This window comes from Triplophysa dalaica, chromosome 1 (assembly GCF_015846415.1).
Source record: "Triplophysa dalaica isolate WHDGS20190420 chromosome 1, ASM1584641v1, whole genome shotgun sequence".
In the NCBI taxonomy this organism is placed as follows: Eukaryota; Metazoa; Chordata; class Actinopteri; order Cypriniformes; family Nemacheilidae; genus Triplophysa; species Triplophysa dalaica.
The window spans coordinates 11,570,444-11,584,882 of NC_079542.1; the positions used below are offsets into that span (position 1 = coordinate 11,570,444).

Here is a 14,439-nt window from a genome sequence, read left to right on the forward strand (position 1 = left end):
ACAGTACATTAGAGCACCTTCTTAAAGGTGTTCACCCATGAATGAAAAATCGGTTATGAATTACTCACTCTTCAGTTGTTCAAACCTGTGGAATTTCTTTGTTCTGATGAACACAGAGAAAGATATTTGGAGAAATGCTTGTAACCAAAAATTATTGGACTCCACTGACTAACATAGTAGGAAAAATTACAATGGTAGTCAAAAGTGCCCCAGAACACTTGCTGCGCTACATTCTTTAAAATATCTTCTTTTGTGTTCAACAGAACAAAAAAATCTATAGTAATTTTTCTTAGTCAATGTGTCCAAGAACTGTTTGATAACAAGCATTCTTCCAGATATCTTTCTTTCTGTTTATCAGAACAACGAAATGTGTACAGATTTGGAACAACTCGAAGGTGAGTAAATGATGACAGAATGTTTATTTTGAGGTGAACTTTCACTATAATAATCTACCCGCGTCATTCGCAGAGCCACAGAAACGAGCAAAGACACTGGCGTACAAAAGCTTGTAATTTTAATATGTTTTACAGTCATCCATTGTCCCAAAATCAGCACTGTAGTCTTTTAAGGGTTTGAAGAACACATTTACCTACCGAACAACTGCTGCCTCGTGAGAGCGATAGAAAATGGCATTACAGCATGGTAAATTAACGCCATCTGGATGACTAAATCAATAAAACTGTAAACTTCTCATTGGTAGGTAAATAAAAACCGTGAAGATCTGTCAGATGATACAGTAGTTTAGTGTGAATACAACCACAGGTCCAATAGGTTTGTCACATTTTCAGTCAGAGAAAATGGCTTTAAATTCAAAGCTACATCTGGCTTAGGATACTATGTACAGTGTCAACATTGAAATTGCACCGTCAAATCAAAAAATACTTTTTGATTAATACTTGACTTTCGACATATTATGATTGTCAAGCCTAATCAATAAATCATTTTTAAAACAAATTTATCTCTTATAAAGAGTTGGTAATGGACATTTACAGTGATTTTATTAGACCTATACACTTTGCATGTATCTATATGGCACATGCACTCCAGTAGGCTCAGCAACCAGTTGCATTTAACCACTGTATTGCCCAATGTACATTGACATAATTATGTACAGGAAAAAAACATTAGAGGACAAGTATAAACATACCGGTGCTCCGGACTCTGGCTTCTGAACAATGGACTATATATTTCAACACTTACCCAAACAAATACACAGATATTTGAAACCTGTCTAATTTCCCTTTGAAGACACAATCCAAGTGAGATTGTTCTATAAAGTTTGTAAAAAAAAAATGCAAAAGGCTTTTGTTAGAATAATGTTCTTTTCACGTCTCTAAAATGGGTGCAAAAGTAACCACGCCCTCATTCATCAAGGTAAGTCAAGAACACCTATACCTCATATAATGCACACACAAAGGCGATTAGTCTGTTAAATCATCTTCATACTGATCTTGTGCGATCCCTCCGTCGGGCTGCTGTCTCCATCTACTTTTCGTGGCACGTACTCAATCTCGATGTTTGGCTTGGCATTGCCTTTTCCTCGACTCCAGAGGAACAGGAGCACCAGACAGAACAGCACCACTCCAAGGAACGAGATAAACCCCATAGTTGTAGCGATAATGAGAGTCTTCATGTCAAAGGGAAAGGGATCTGTAGCACCAGTCCCATTTGCACCACCATCATTGGGCTGGTTTGAGATGAAGGCAAAGGTCTTATTGGGCTGATGGGGCCAATTAGGAGAAAAGCTATGAACATGCAGGTGGGCCGAACGGGTGTCGTTGCCCCCTGCGTTGACGGCAAAACACATGTACGTGCCATTGTCTTGTATTTGGGCGTATCTAACCTCCAGGGTGCCGTCTGGAGACACAGACAGCCGGCCGATGCTTTTTGTAGTAATAAATTGCTTTTTGGGAGACTGCCACAGAATCACTGGTGCTGGGTCTCCATCTGCCTGGCAAGGGAATTGAACTGTGGTCCCCTCATCCACGTATCGATGAAGGGCTTTGTGATCTCGTATCTTTGATTTTTCACAGGTGAAATAATTGGCCGGGAGAACGTCCGGAAAGTCTTTAAACTCTTTACCCTGCAAAAACTCTGGCGTCTCACAAGATGGCTGCTGGCGGTTGAAATTGAGTCTCCATCGACGGCGAAAGACCCAGAGCAGACGACAGTCACACGCCAGGGGGTTGTCGTGGAGAGCCAGCATCTCCAGGTTGCCGACCGAGTGAAACGCAGACTCCTCTAAAGTGCTTAGACTATTGCTGGATACATTGAGAACCCGAAGGTAGTTGAGTCCTCTGAAAGAATAAGGCTCGATGCTCGCTAGCCGGCCCCCTACCAAGTGAAACGCCTGGAGCCTCAGCAAATTGTGCATTTTGTTGCCCTCCACGACCTCAATTGGATTGAAGGACAGGTTGAAAAAGCGAAGGTAAACCAGGTGTTGAATGGCCACGTAAGGGACAGCAGTAAGATTGCAGTTTGTGATACTCAGGGTTGTGATGTTAAGCCCGTGGAGGGACCTGGCAGTCAAGGTCTCTAAAAGTGGCCAGTTTGCTATCTCTAAGACTTTGAGTCGATAGAGCCTCCTGAAGGAATAGTCTTGAATGATGTTGATGTTGAGATGGCGCAGCCTGAGGGACAGCAGGTTGTGAAGATGACTGAAGGCCTCTGTTGGCACAGAGGTCAGGTTGCATCTTTCCATTGTGAGCTGCTCCAGGCTACTGAGGCCGTGAAAAGCTCGGTGAGAGATAAACACCAGGTCATTATCCCCCACCTCTAGCTCCTTCAGGTTGTAAAGGTCTTGAAACATATAGTCCAACAAAATGACAATCTTATTCTCACTTATATCTAACTTAGTGAGGTTACTGAGGCCAGTGAACACACCCAGCTGGATCAACTTAAGCTTGTTGTTGCGCAGTCCCAGCGTTCTTAAGCCAAGGAGGTTACTGAAAGCCCCCGGTTCGATGACTGCAATCACGTTCTCATTAAGCTGTAGCTCCTCCAGGTGCGGGTAATTGAGAAACTCCTCGGGGTTCATGGCTTTCAGGCGGTTCTTGCTGAGATCCAGCAGCCGCGTATCAATGGGAATTCCCTCGGGGAGAGCGATCAGCTTCCGTCGGTGGCACACGACAGAGCGCTCTTGGGCGCTGCATTCGCAGCGAGAAGGGCAGCCGGTGGCGGAGCCGGACAGGACGGTACCCAGCATCAGGATGAGAATGGGCTGCCAGCATGCCATGAGGTAGCTGTGCCCATTTGCCTCTCCAGCCACCATTTTGATGGTAACCTGCTGAGAAATAGAGGAGAGAAATTAGGTCAGAATTCATATAGATGGAATTCACAGTATGAGACAAGAAAGGCACAACATCTGAGAGACTTTCTTCAAGTTCTTAAAATAGCAAAGGATGGCGTTAGAGAAAATGCTGATGTTAAAAAAATGGAACAAACTACTGCACTGGAACATGCTGCGTAAAGGCAACACACAGATCTAATTTATGATAGAACAGAGACATCAAAAATAAAAGGATGAAGAGAAGAGAAATAAACGACGCTGGCCATAAACAAGTATAGCCGCAGACAAATTGCGTGTTTAAATTGTATTCAATTTAATTGAATATCATATATTGTTTTAATATCAGCTAGCAAACAGAAATTGAGGCTTTTACCTCTTTTACATTTGAAGCATACAATTCATCATGACAAATGGCTTGGACCACTAAAACAGATGAATGATTTTGGCTTTAAAACATTATAGAAAGTGAGAAAAATGAACGCATCCTTAGTGGTGCAGGGAGAAATCGAGAGGTTATTAAAACAAATTCAACTTTGTCTCGCCTGTATTTTAGTGTGCGTATGCCTTCACAGGCTTTCACCTCTGCTTCCTCTGCAAATTGATCGAGCTAGCTCAATTCCGATCTAATAGCTTCTCTCAACTATGTGCTTTAGAATGATGGAGATCTCAGTTCACGGCCCTTCAGGAGCCTTGTGAAGCATTGACATGAAGGAACACAAGGCACACGCAACTGCCCATGAAGACACATGAGCTGCATTCCATGAGACATGAGATTGCTAATTGGACTAGTCAAATACAAATCATGTTAAGTAGGCAGGCCAGTTTAATAATTGATAAGGTAAACCTTAAGTAGCTTCCATTTGTAAAGCAAGCGAATGGGATCCGAAATGAACTACTCCTTGCGGCAGTTAATTGAAATACATCTATGCAAATTCAGTGGATAGACTTTAATTTTGGCAAAACCTTAGAATAACAGTTAAAGGCCTTATAACATTGTGTCTACTCAATGCCACAAGAGTATTTCTGCATAAATTAATAGCAAATATTAACTTGTAAATACAATCACAGGGGAGATATTATCACGGCTTTTAATGACGTTTAAATTCATTTTATTATTTACCCTCGAGAAACCTATACAAGATGCAGAAACACTAAAGACTATCTGACTTAAGCACACACCAGAGAATGGCCAGAAAATGTTTTGATCACCTGAAACCGTCTGTAAAAAGAGCGAAAAAGCCTACATGCAGCCATCTGCTTAATGCAGCGTCACTGCAGAGATGCACAGATTTAATCTCCGAGTGTTTTCAGGTGCGTCAGAGATGGGTGAAACCCTTCCGAGTTCCGGCGTGAAATGAGGTGAGTAGTTCCAACGATAACAATTTCATATTAGTGCTCCTCAGATAGATCAAAAGGGCCGTTGTTGTCAAGAGTGCTTATCCCTCGTTCATCTATCGAGTGTGATCTGCATGCAGGCGGGAAGGAGAGAGATCCGGCTACTGTGAGAGAATTACAACATCGATTAAAAGACTCGTGTGGCATGAGGAGGTGTGAGGGTGAAGGTCATGACGTAAACAGTGCTGCCAAGACTGAGATGTTTTAATAATGGGAATCTATCACCGATCTTCCCGGGCTAAGCAGGCATCATGCTGCTGGTCTCTAGAGACACAACAGGATTTTTTTTGCTATTACACGTGACATTGCCTGTTATGTAAATATCGCAATAATTTGCATGTTTCCCAAATATGTGCCAAACATCCGCCTTTCACCTTTAACTATAATTGGGGAGATTTTTTGTGGAGAGGGGAGGTCAAAGGTGCTGCCTCATTAAGGTTATCGACAAATTCGCAAGGTTATTTTCAACAGACGAACAACAGCAGATGGAAAATCACTATAGAATTACAGAAGGTCTATTTGGTGTGATCCTAATTAAACAAGACCAACGCATTCGAACTCAAAATGTGTGTTATGGTATCACATTGCACTCCCGTAGGAAATAATAGCTGTGCTTATACACAGAAAAAGTCTACCTGTTTTAACACTGATAAAAAGCTAACTGTAAACAATTGTCTTGTTCTTTCTTGGCCAATAATTTGTGACCGCTTGCCAATGGGCGAAGTGAATACTACAGTAGTTTAAGTAAAAATAAAAATTAGACAAATGTTTTATGTTTCAATAAAAATGATTCAACACCCCCTCACACAACCATTCATCTTTATTCAGTAGGCTTCATAATAACTCTAACCTTTCTTTTAGCCCAAATGCTAAGGTATGCAAATGCCTTAAAACTAATTTAGCCTTGGTGGTCAACTGACGGCAATTGAAAAGCCACTACACAAAGTGTTGGATTTATTATCCAATTAAAAGATTAAATCATCGTTCAGGAAGCCCCTTTTCTGTAAACATACAAATCAAAGTCTGTCAGGCAACCATGAATAATGCATGAAGAGGAAAAAAATGCTTCTCACTGTTGCGCTGCCAGAATATTGCGTTGACAGAGTAATTCTCAATATAGTGAACTCCCTCACATGGTCAATAGCTCTTCTTATTAGTCAACACCCCCGCGCATGAGTTTCCATGTAGAGAATTGTGTCTTTGAAGGCGGATCTTCAGGGCACTTAAGTCTAACCAGCCATACCGGAATACATCGAGACAGAAACGTGCTCCTTTAGCCTGATTGATTTTAAGAAATACACAGTAGTCAATGCGAGCCATTCTAAAAATCTTTAAAGTCTGGGCAGTTGAACCTGCACTGCAACAAGTCCAAAGCAGTAAGCACCAAGGGAAGCTCTGTTGTCATAAACGTGCAATAAAAACAAATTAAATGTAACTGATTACGCTAAACAAGCATGCTATGTTGTGCCTGCGTCAACATCAAAAGGGCAGACTTTCCTATTTAAGAACAGTACTAAACGTTCTCTGTATTTAGTAATTACTAGTCAACATTCGCACCAATCATCGCTTCAGCCTCTTACACGCATGGGTTGCTCTACTAAGATCTCTGTGGTGGAAATTATATTCTTCCCTGTATTCTGTTCCCCCGGTAACATGGGAAGGTCATACCCGTTCAGCCCTGCCCGCTGGCTTCCACGGAAGAAATAAAGTGTCGACCAAGTTTATTTTTACATAGCGCTCCTCTGAGAGAGAAGGACCCTCGGTAGTCTCCAATCTCCTACGTAATGTCTTATTTTGCCACATTGCAACATTAACTGTAACTCGACACGGTACAGCATAACTCAAATTCAATTAAGCTCTCACATTAACGTTAGGGGTACGAACGGGTGGTGTATGATAAAGTAGTTTAAAGCATTGTTGATCGGTCCAGTTCAATGAAGTTATAAGCAAATTAACTGAGATATCTGTAGTTTTGGTTTTCAATTATCTGTTGTTAGCAGGTGGGAGGAATGAGGGAGAGTTCGTTTTTGCAGAGTCTGCCGACCGATGCCTCCTTCCTGTGCTAATGGAGGACTAGATCTCTTAGATTACTGCACCTTCCCAACACTCATGAAGTTAATAAGTGTTGCGCTTCAGAGATTTGTCCTCTTCTTCGCAATTTGTTACTTTCAGGGCCATCTGTCAAGCCAGAGGGCAAAATCAATTCTGCCTCCAACGTTGGAAACCCAAGCTATTTATCTGTTTAAGGTAGAGACCTTCAATAACTAAAAGAGAAAATAAATGTGTGAGGTTGAAGCACTTAACAAATATGAAGATTTAACTTTGCAGACAAAACATTGTTTCTAGTTCTTAGACGAATTATGCAGTCAAAACCAAACACACCGTTCAGAGCGATATCAAAATTCATTGTCATAAGAGACCACAGAGAGCAGCTATCAGTTGAATTGATTTTATATTTTCATGTTACACTGCTCGTGTGTTTTAATGCTCACTGGATGATATTCTGTCTCACCCACTCATGCACAAATGTAATTTAACCCAGAGGTCCATCTTCCTGCTCCCTCTCTACTACTCTGTCCTCACTGTTTCATCTTGGTGATAACCTTGAGAAAAATATCACATCTATTTTTCTCTCCCTGATCACCATCTTAGTCCTGACCTTGCTGGAGAGCCTCAGCTGGACTAAGCAAGGCAAATAAACAAAGCAAAGGAGAAACCCACTTGCAGATTCCTTCAATTGTGTTTATTTTGGTTTTATAGTGTAACCCCGAGGTCTTTGCACAGCGTGAAATAAACAACAAGAAACGCATATAATTGCAGTACCTAAGAATTGGGCCATAAAAATAACAGTTTAGGTAAGACTTTTTTCAAAGTTTTTCTGTTTTCAAATTAGTAGTGTGTTGTGTTGAATTGTTATTATGAATAAGGTATAGACAGTTTCAGTTTCATTGGACGCACGTTCCTGGCCTGAATTTATCTTGGGGTCTATGTTTGTTGATCAATCTGGCTAGTGGCTAATAATATAACTATTTATATTTTATTCAATGTTTTCATCACAACAATTTGTTGAATTTCATTGTATATTAATTTTATTAAATAAACAAAAAAAAATGTAATTTGTTGAATAGGTTTAGACAAGTAACAGTTCTTCTACAGGCAACCCAAATATAACACTGGCTAGATATTGCCTTTTTAGCTAATTCAATTTACTTAATGTTATTTCTTTTGCTTGTTTTTAGAAATCATCTACAGGGACTGTAGTATTCTTTGCAGATGTGTACCTGAAGTTAATTTTGGCCCACGGAAGCATGCATGCACAGTAACGTTTGTTTATGTTGTTGCTTTGAAACCATCTAAATTTGTGCTCTTACAGAGTGTATTTGCTTTGCCCCTGTGAAGTTGAATAATGTGTTTTTGTAAAACATACATTACAAATGTGACCCAACATAACACAGGTCATATGACAAAACGCTCTGATTTGATTTTTAAAAGGAGCCATTCTTTTGCTGTTTTTTGCTGTTTAGGCTTTGATTATGGTTTTTGGGTGTTTAACAATGGATGTTCATGTTTCTAATAAAAAAATCGCTTTATCACATATTTCATGTCTATTGTTCATTGCTGTCCCTCTTCTAACAAAACAACTGGATTTCTACCGGTATATATAAAGTCCCTCCTTCCGAAACGCTCTGATCTGTCGTGATTGGTTCACATCAGTGACATCATGTACCCGGGAAATAGAGGGCTGTAGTCCGATCCAGCCGTTCTCTGTAGTCCTTGAAAAGCGAATCCTGTTTAAGACAATATCTCGCTTGGCACTGAACTTTGAGCTTTATCATTTTGCAGGTATTGTTTATGCTTTAACAGCAACATTACACACTAACAAAAGGTTGAAAATGGATAAACTAACTCCTTATAAAGAAATACGTGCTACAATCCAGGTGAGTTAAGGGCCTTAAAGCAACACAGTAATTTACTCATTTTTTAAATCTAATGGGTTATTTTTATGCGTTAATTCAAATGTAAGAAGAAACTGAAGAGCATCTGTGGAGAATTGGCTTCAGGATGTTCTAAAGTGAGGCACAAGTAGAAACAATTTGGAATCACAATTAGGAAATGTTTCGTTTTGCTTTGATTTACATAAGATTAATTTAGAGGAAAATTAAATAATGATTCATTTGAGCTGGCAAATGATAGAACTAAGCATAATGTTTCATTATAGTACAACAGTGTAGAGCTACTTTGAGTTCAAAGTATATAAAATATATAATGCTGTAACTAATCGGCTATACTGGCCTGAGGGAGTTCATCCTGTTTCTTCCAATCTATTTATTCACCATCCTCACTCTCTTTCTCTGCCTCTCTCTCCTCTTCTCCCTCTCTTTCATTTCGCAGCTCTGATCACATTGCACACTTTTCAGAGTTTGACACGATTGGTGAAACAATCAGCAATTAATAGCTATATAAATAAACCCAACGCATAAATAGCTATCTGCTAAATTGGTGGTAATCGTTTGTCTGTTTTCATGCAGCATTACAGCTGTGAAATGGCACCGGTGACCCCATTTCCTCTCTCATAGCTCTGTGTTTGTAATATCAAGATTACTTTTATCCTGATCATTTATTTAAAGAAATGTTTTATTGATGCAGTTCAATAACTGTTTATGACTAAAACAAAGTCACTCAAATCAGTTGATTTTTTACTGTGCAGTCAAGAGAGAAAATGTTTTGGTCTTCATGTGTGTCGCTCCTCTACCAAAACGGACTGGTCTATAAATCATAAAGGCACAGTGAGATTTTGTTTACCAATAATTCTGGATGAGTGGTCATCTACATTAGTGTTAAAACTGCCTTAGTTAAGAGTGGCAAATCAAGTTGCTGCCATTCATCATGATATAAGCAGGTGTCTTTATCTGTATTTACAACAGCAGTTAATCACAGAAGACTTGAGCCAAATCAATAATCAGCCCTGCTTGCCCCATACATTTGTCTTCTTCCTACCAACTTTGTATACCAAATCAGCTCGGGTTTTAAGCCTTCGGATGCGGCATTCAAAGCAAAGACATATCTTCCAACTGTTTGCTTCCATTTTACTCTTTTGATCTTGTTTTTTGATGACAGTGAGATTTAGATCAAAGCCCAAGGTTTGGAAAGCTACATTCCACTAAAGAAAAAACTAACATGAACCGTGATGTCGAAACACCGGGAACTCAAGACTTATCGAAACGAATATCTCTAGCACTGTGAGAAAAATAATTCTGTCTTCAAACAAAGGATATGACTAAAACAAGGTTATTGCACTTGAGAAGAATAATATACAGATAGAAACTGGAGAATTGTAAGAATTGTTGACAAATAAACCTTAAATGTGTCCTATGGTGTGACTGATAAACAGCAGGAAAAAAATAAGAATGAAGATAAATCTCTCTTATAAATATTGAAAAATAAAATAATAAATTATTAATCGTTTGTTTTCAAAAAAAATTCTTTGTCAGACCATATGTACACCACATTTGTCAACTACCCAGTTGTAAACAGGAATATATACACTTAAACAGCGCCTAAACCCAAGAAACTGGAAAATGACATAAAAAACCTACTGTCTGTCTGCTGGTGGCCAGGAAGTTTCATGTTTTCATAAATTGAGTAAACGACACGAATGTTTTAACTCCAAGCGTGGTTGAGATTGAAATTAGTTATGACCTGTCACACGAATATTGGTCTTCTGACTAACTGCCTGTGGAGCAACGGTTGCAGTTTAAATAAGCATCCGTCAAGGGGTGCGAATGGAACAGATGTAGCGCATTTTTGCATCGTCTCACACTGCTCTCTTAATCTTGACAATGAAATGCATCCATCCCTTGTGAACGACATCAAGAATGTGCCCACCCATCCACCTACTGAAACATAATAGGTTATTTCGGCACATGGTCGGGCAAAATTGCGAAGCCCGAGATGCTGTCAGGTTCCTTGTCATCGCGCAAAGTCTAATTGGGCCCGGCTCCATATCAATCCTACCCTCAATTTTCTGGCAATGGTTAATAATAATTCCATAAAGTGTTTTTCTTTCCTCATTAAAGCTCTTGAGATTCACTTTAAATTCACCGCTACCAGCCGGCAAAGCTGGTAATTACTCCAAGCGCTCGCTCTCTTTTAAACACAGGCCTCTTTGTTTTGGGTTTAATTGAAACAAAAGGAGAGAGAAATTGTGGAGAGAATATAGGACGATCTTAATCCCGAAAGCAATCTAGCTCAAACCAAGCTTCTTGGAGTTCTTTATCAATGCTACTATTAGGAAGGAGTTTATTTCACAAAATTAGCTACGGGATAATCACTCTCATGCTTTCTGAATTATGCCAGCATTGTTCCTCTGACCAACACTCCATCCGAGGCTATTAATTTTATTACTCTGACTGATAAAATCAACGATATCTTCCTCCACTTTAACAGGGCCCAAACATGCCCATTGACAGCGGCCCAGACGACGCGGCCGCTTGAGATACGCTGGCGACTTCTTTGATATTATTGATATCATTGCTGCAGACACGCAAACCGAATTTCATTCACACATAACCCCTCAAAAGCGATGGAAAACGGGGCCCCGTCCCCCTCCCACAAGCCCGTCTGTTTTTTTTTTTACATAAAGCTGTTATGATGAAATTTTAATGGGAGAGTCTACTGCAGTGAAGCGACTCTGTGACCTTCTGAATACATTTGTGGGAGGCTGGAGTGTGCGCTCACTGTCTGATATGCCACTCGGTCGCCTCTCACAGTAGCCCCTCGCTGGCTCTCTCGCTATGTACAGCCCATTTTAATAGTCCCTCATTTTGTGTGACAGGAAAGAGGCACTTCGCTGATGGCGTCTGATTCTTGCATCTCTCCACAATGAGGACAAACGCATGCCCAATCTCTCTATCTGTGCCACCGCGACTGAAAGCAGGCCCTCACCGAGTGCTTAAAAAAGCGTGTCGAAAAGATGACAGGGTTAATGAATAGAGGAGCGAGCAGGGAAGGTGGAAAAGAGAGGGCTGCGGGGGGGCTCAGGATTCACAGGTCGCAATCGGCAAGGATCTGTATTGTAATGATTTCTGGGATTTGGCATTTTTTTTATGCCTGGGCTGCATCGTTCACAAACGCTGTGAAAACATCAGGGCTGAAAGGCACATGCGCTAATTTATGTGTGAACACAAGGCACATGAGCGAAGTGATGCAGTTCTCCTGTAGCACTGCCTTATCTTGTTTCATCTGGTGTTTGTTATCAGACTGCAGCATTATCATAATGGCTATTACCACCAACAGAGAATTTGCTCAATGGGGATATTGTCTGTTAACACAATTGCCAGCTTATTGAAAACATATTTCATTGTAGCTATAGACTATAGAGTCTAATTTGTATAGTGACTGTTGGATTGTCAGTCACTGCTTTATGTTTTGGCCTGGATTTCTCTTCTGCCAAGTTACAGCATCTCCAGGATGTGGCTAGGATACTGTTGCCATGCAGTTGCTATACGTCCCTATCCAATACATGTCTATATGCATATTGCAGATGCATTATATTTAGATGGATAGCCCTGTGTGTTCAAAGGAAAAAACAGCAGATACAGGTTCAAGCGCCTTCTCTGTATTAAATCTATCTTTAAAGACACACTGTGCTCTGTAAAACCAGAGCACACTATGTCTTGGATTTGAAACTGAGAATGTGCTCAATACCACTACACATTTGTTCGCACATCAGCAGGGTACTTTATACATTAACGGTCTGTATGATAGAGTCTAGAAAAGGGATCTTGGTTTTTATGGACGCGCACTGACAATGCGCCGTTAGAAAAACAGCTATGCATAGATGGATCTGACAGTTCTAAAGGATGTACAAATGAGGGCATTGAGAAAGCATGAATCTTTGATGTTTCCAGTAAGACTATTAATGCATTTCTGGCAGTCTGCCAGGATTAAGAAATAAAGTGCAATGTTATTCCTTTAAATGCCACTTTGCCGGAGCAGGAAGTTGCTTGTCCTACGCTTTCAAACAGGGAGAAACGAGATAGAAAATGAGTAAGAGGGAAAAGAGAAAATGAAGAGAGTATGATGCAGCCGGCTCTATAATGAGGGCTGTGAACTAAAAAAATGCACTCAAAAGCACTCAAATCGATACATTACTTTCATGCATTTTATAAAATGAAGATGCCTTATTTTAGCAATAATCCATGACAAGATAATGGAAAGAAAGAAATATACTCAGAATGTTGTTTGTACATCATACATTCACGCCTGCAATTTAGACAACATGTAGGCTATGTTGGTGTCAGTGAGATTTTTTAAAGAATAGAATGCAGGCAAAAAATATGTATGAACCCTCACACTGGCAAATGTTCATTTATACCGAATGACCCCCTCCCTGTTCAATGACAGTCCACAGCCATTTCACATCTAATGTCCGGTAACCAGAACCATTATTCAGCATCTTTCTCGCACGAGCGTGTCCCATTTCCTAACAAAATACACTCCTCTTCAAACACGCAAGTCTGATCTTCCTTCCCAACATCTCGGAGTTCTCTCATCTAGCACAAAAAGCAAACAGCCCTTACCAGAAACGTCATGCAGTGGAGTCTAAATTTGGCGATCCCATTCTGCCAGAGTGCAGTTTACATCCAAAGCTCTCCAGAGTGGCAGTGTGGCACAACGGAGGCCCTTAAAGAATTGAATGAGTAAATAAAATAAAATAAAAACAGCTCGCAGTTCCTCAAATCGCAAGATCAAGAGGTCCCGAAAATTCTATGGGTTGAGCGGAAACGGCTAGGGTCCACAAATAAGAGAGTCGGTCCCAGATGCAGGCATGCATGTAAACAGGAGCGCACCCGCTCGCGTACATGCCATACCCAGCAGAGCGCGAACGCGAGCGCGCAGAAGAAAGACGGAGAGGGAGGAGTCGGAGCTGTGCAAGGTGGAGGGAGGAGCTGTGGCGCATTGAGATGGAGAGATGGAGGAGGCTGAGACAGAGAGAGAAAAAGCTCAAGACTGGCAGGCAGCAAAGAGGGATAAGGAGGGCGGTGGAGGTGCGATGAGAGGAGGGGGATTGGTGAGCAGCAGCACAAAGCTCAAAACAGAGATAATCTAACTAATGAAATGAAATGCTGCTGTTCATCAGGGTGACTGCAGTGAAGAATAAAAGAAGGGGACAGGGGGGTTCTGGCATGCAGTACTCGTGGGGGTGACGGAGGTTTGAGAAATTTGAGTATACATTTGCGAGACCTCTCTCCACCTGGCTGTCGTTCTGTCAGGATGCAGTGATTAATGCCAGGCTTTTATGCAAAATGCAGCCTTCGTCAAAAGCAACCAGGAGCTGCAATGTGACAAACGGATGACTCATGGAGGTAAACAGGCAGGGTGGATAAACAACAACCAATGGAGAGCGAGTGAGAGAGAGACGGAGAGAGAGAGGACAGAGAGGATTTTGGCCGAATGGGCTGAGTCTGCTTATCCAATAGCGGTAGTGAACTGCAAGGTCAGTCTATGGGGGATTCGCCCTGTGGGATATAATCAGGTGTAAATCCTTGTAAGTCCCCACACCATTATACTAAACAATAAACGTGAAGCAGTGGCGCGGCAGGTAGAGAGAGGATCGAGATTACTGGAGGGGGATAATCAAATGCAGATTTGATGGAGGATGGAGGGGAAGGGTGATGTGGAGCATAAGACACAGGGGTGTTAAGCAGCCCAAACAGAATGAAGAGGCGCCATGATATTCTTCTGAGGGTGAG

The 14,439-nt window shown here is 41.0% G+C and overlaps 1 protein-coding gene across 2 annotated transcripts; it reads right to left on the bottom strand.

The window, feature by feature from the left end:
* Positions 1-497: 497 nt before the first annotated feature.
* On the bottom strand, positions 498-13,570 carry lingo1b (leucine rich repeat and Ig domain containing 1b). Of its 2 annotated transcripts, none has more exons than XM_056755516.1 (2): positions 13,267-13,570; positions 498-3,283 (listed from the first exon to the last, which is right to left on the bottom strand). In XM_056755516.1, exons 1-2 carry the CDS (start codon positions 13,276-13,278, stop codon positions 1,430-1,432), a joined length of 1,866 nt encoding a protein of 621 aa, XP_056611494.1. In that variant the 5' UTR covers positions 13,279-13,570; the 3' UTR covers positions 498-1,429. The 2 variants fall into 2 exon arrangements, with proteins under 2 accessions (XP_056611494.1, XP_056611485.1); XM_056755507.1 differs by having other exon boundaries at positions 498-3,286.
* Between the last annotated feature and the right edge of the window lie 869 nt (positions 13,571-14,439).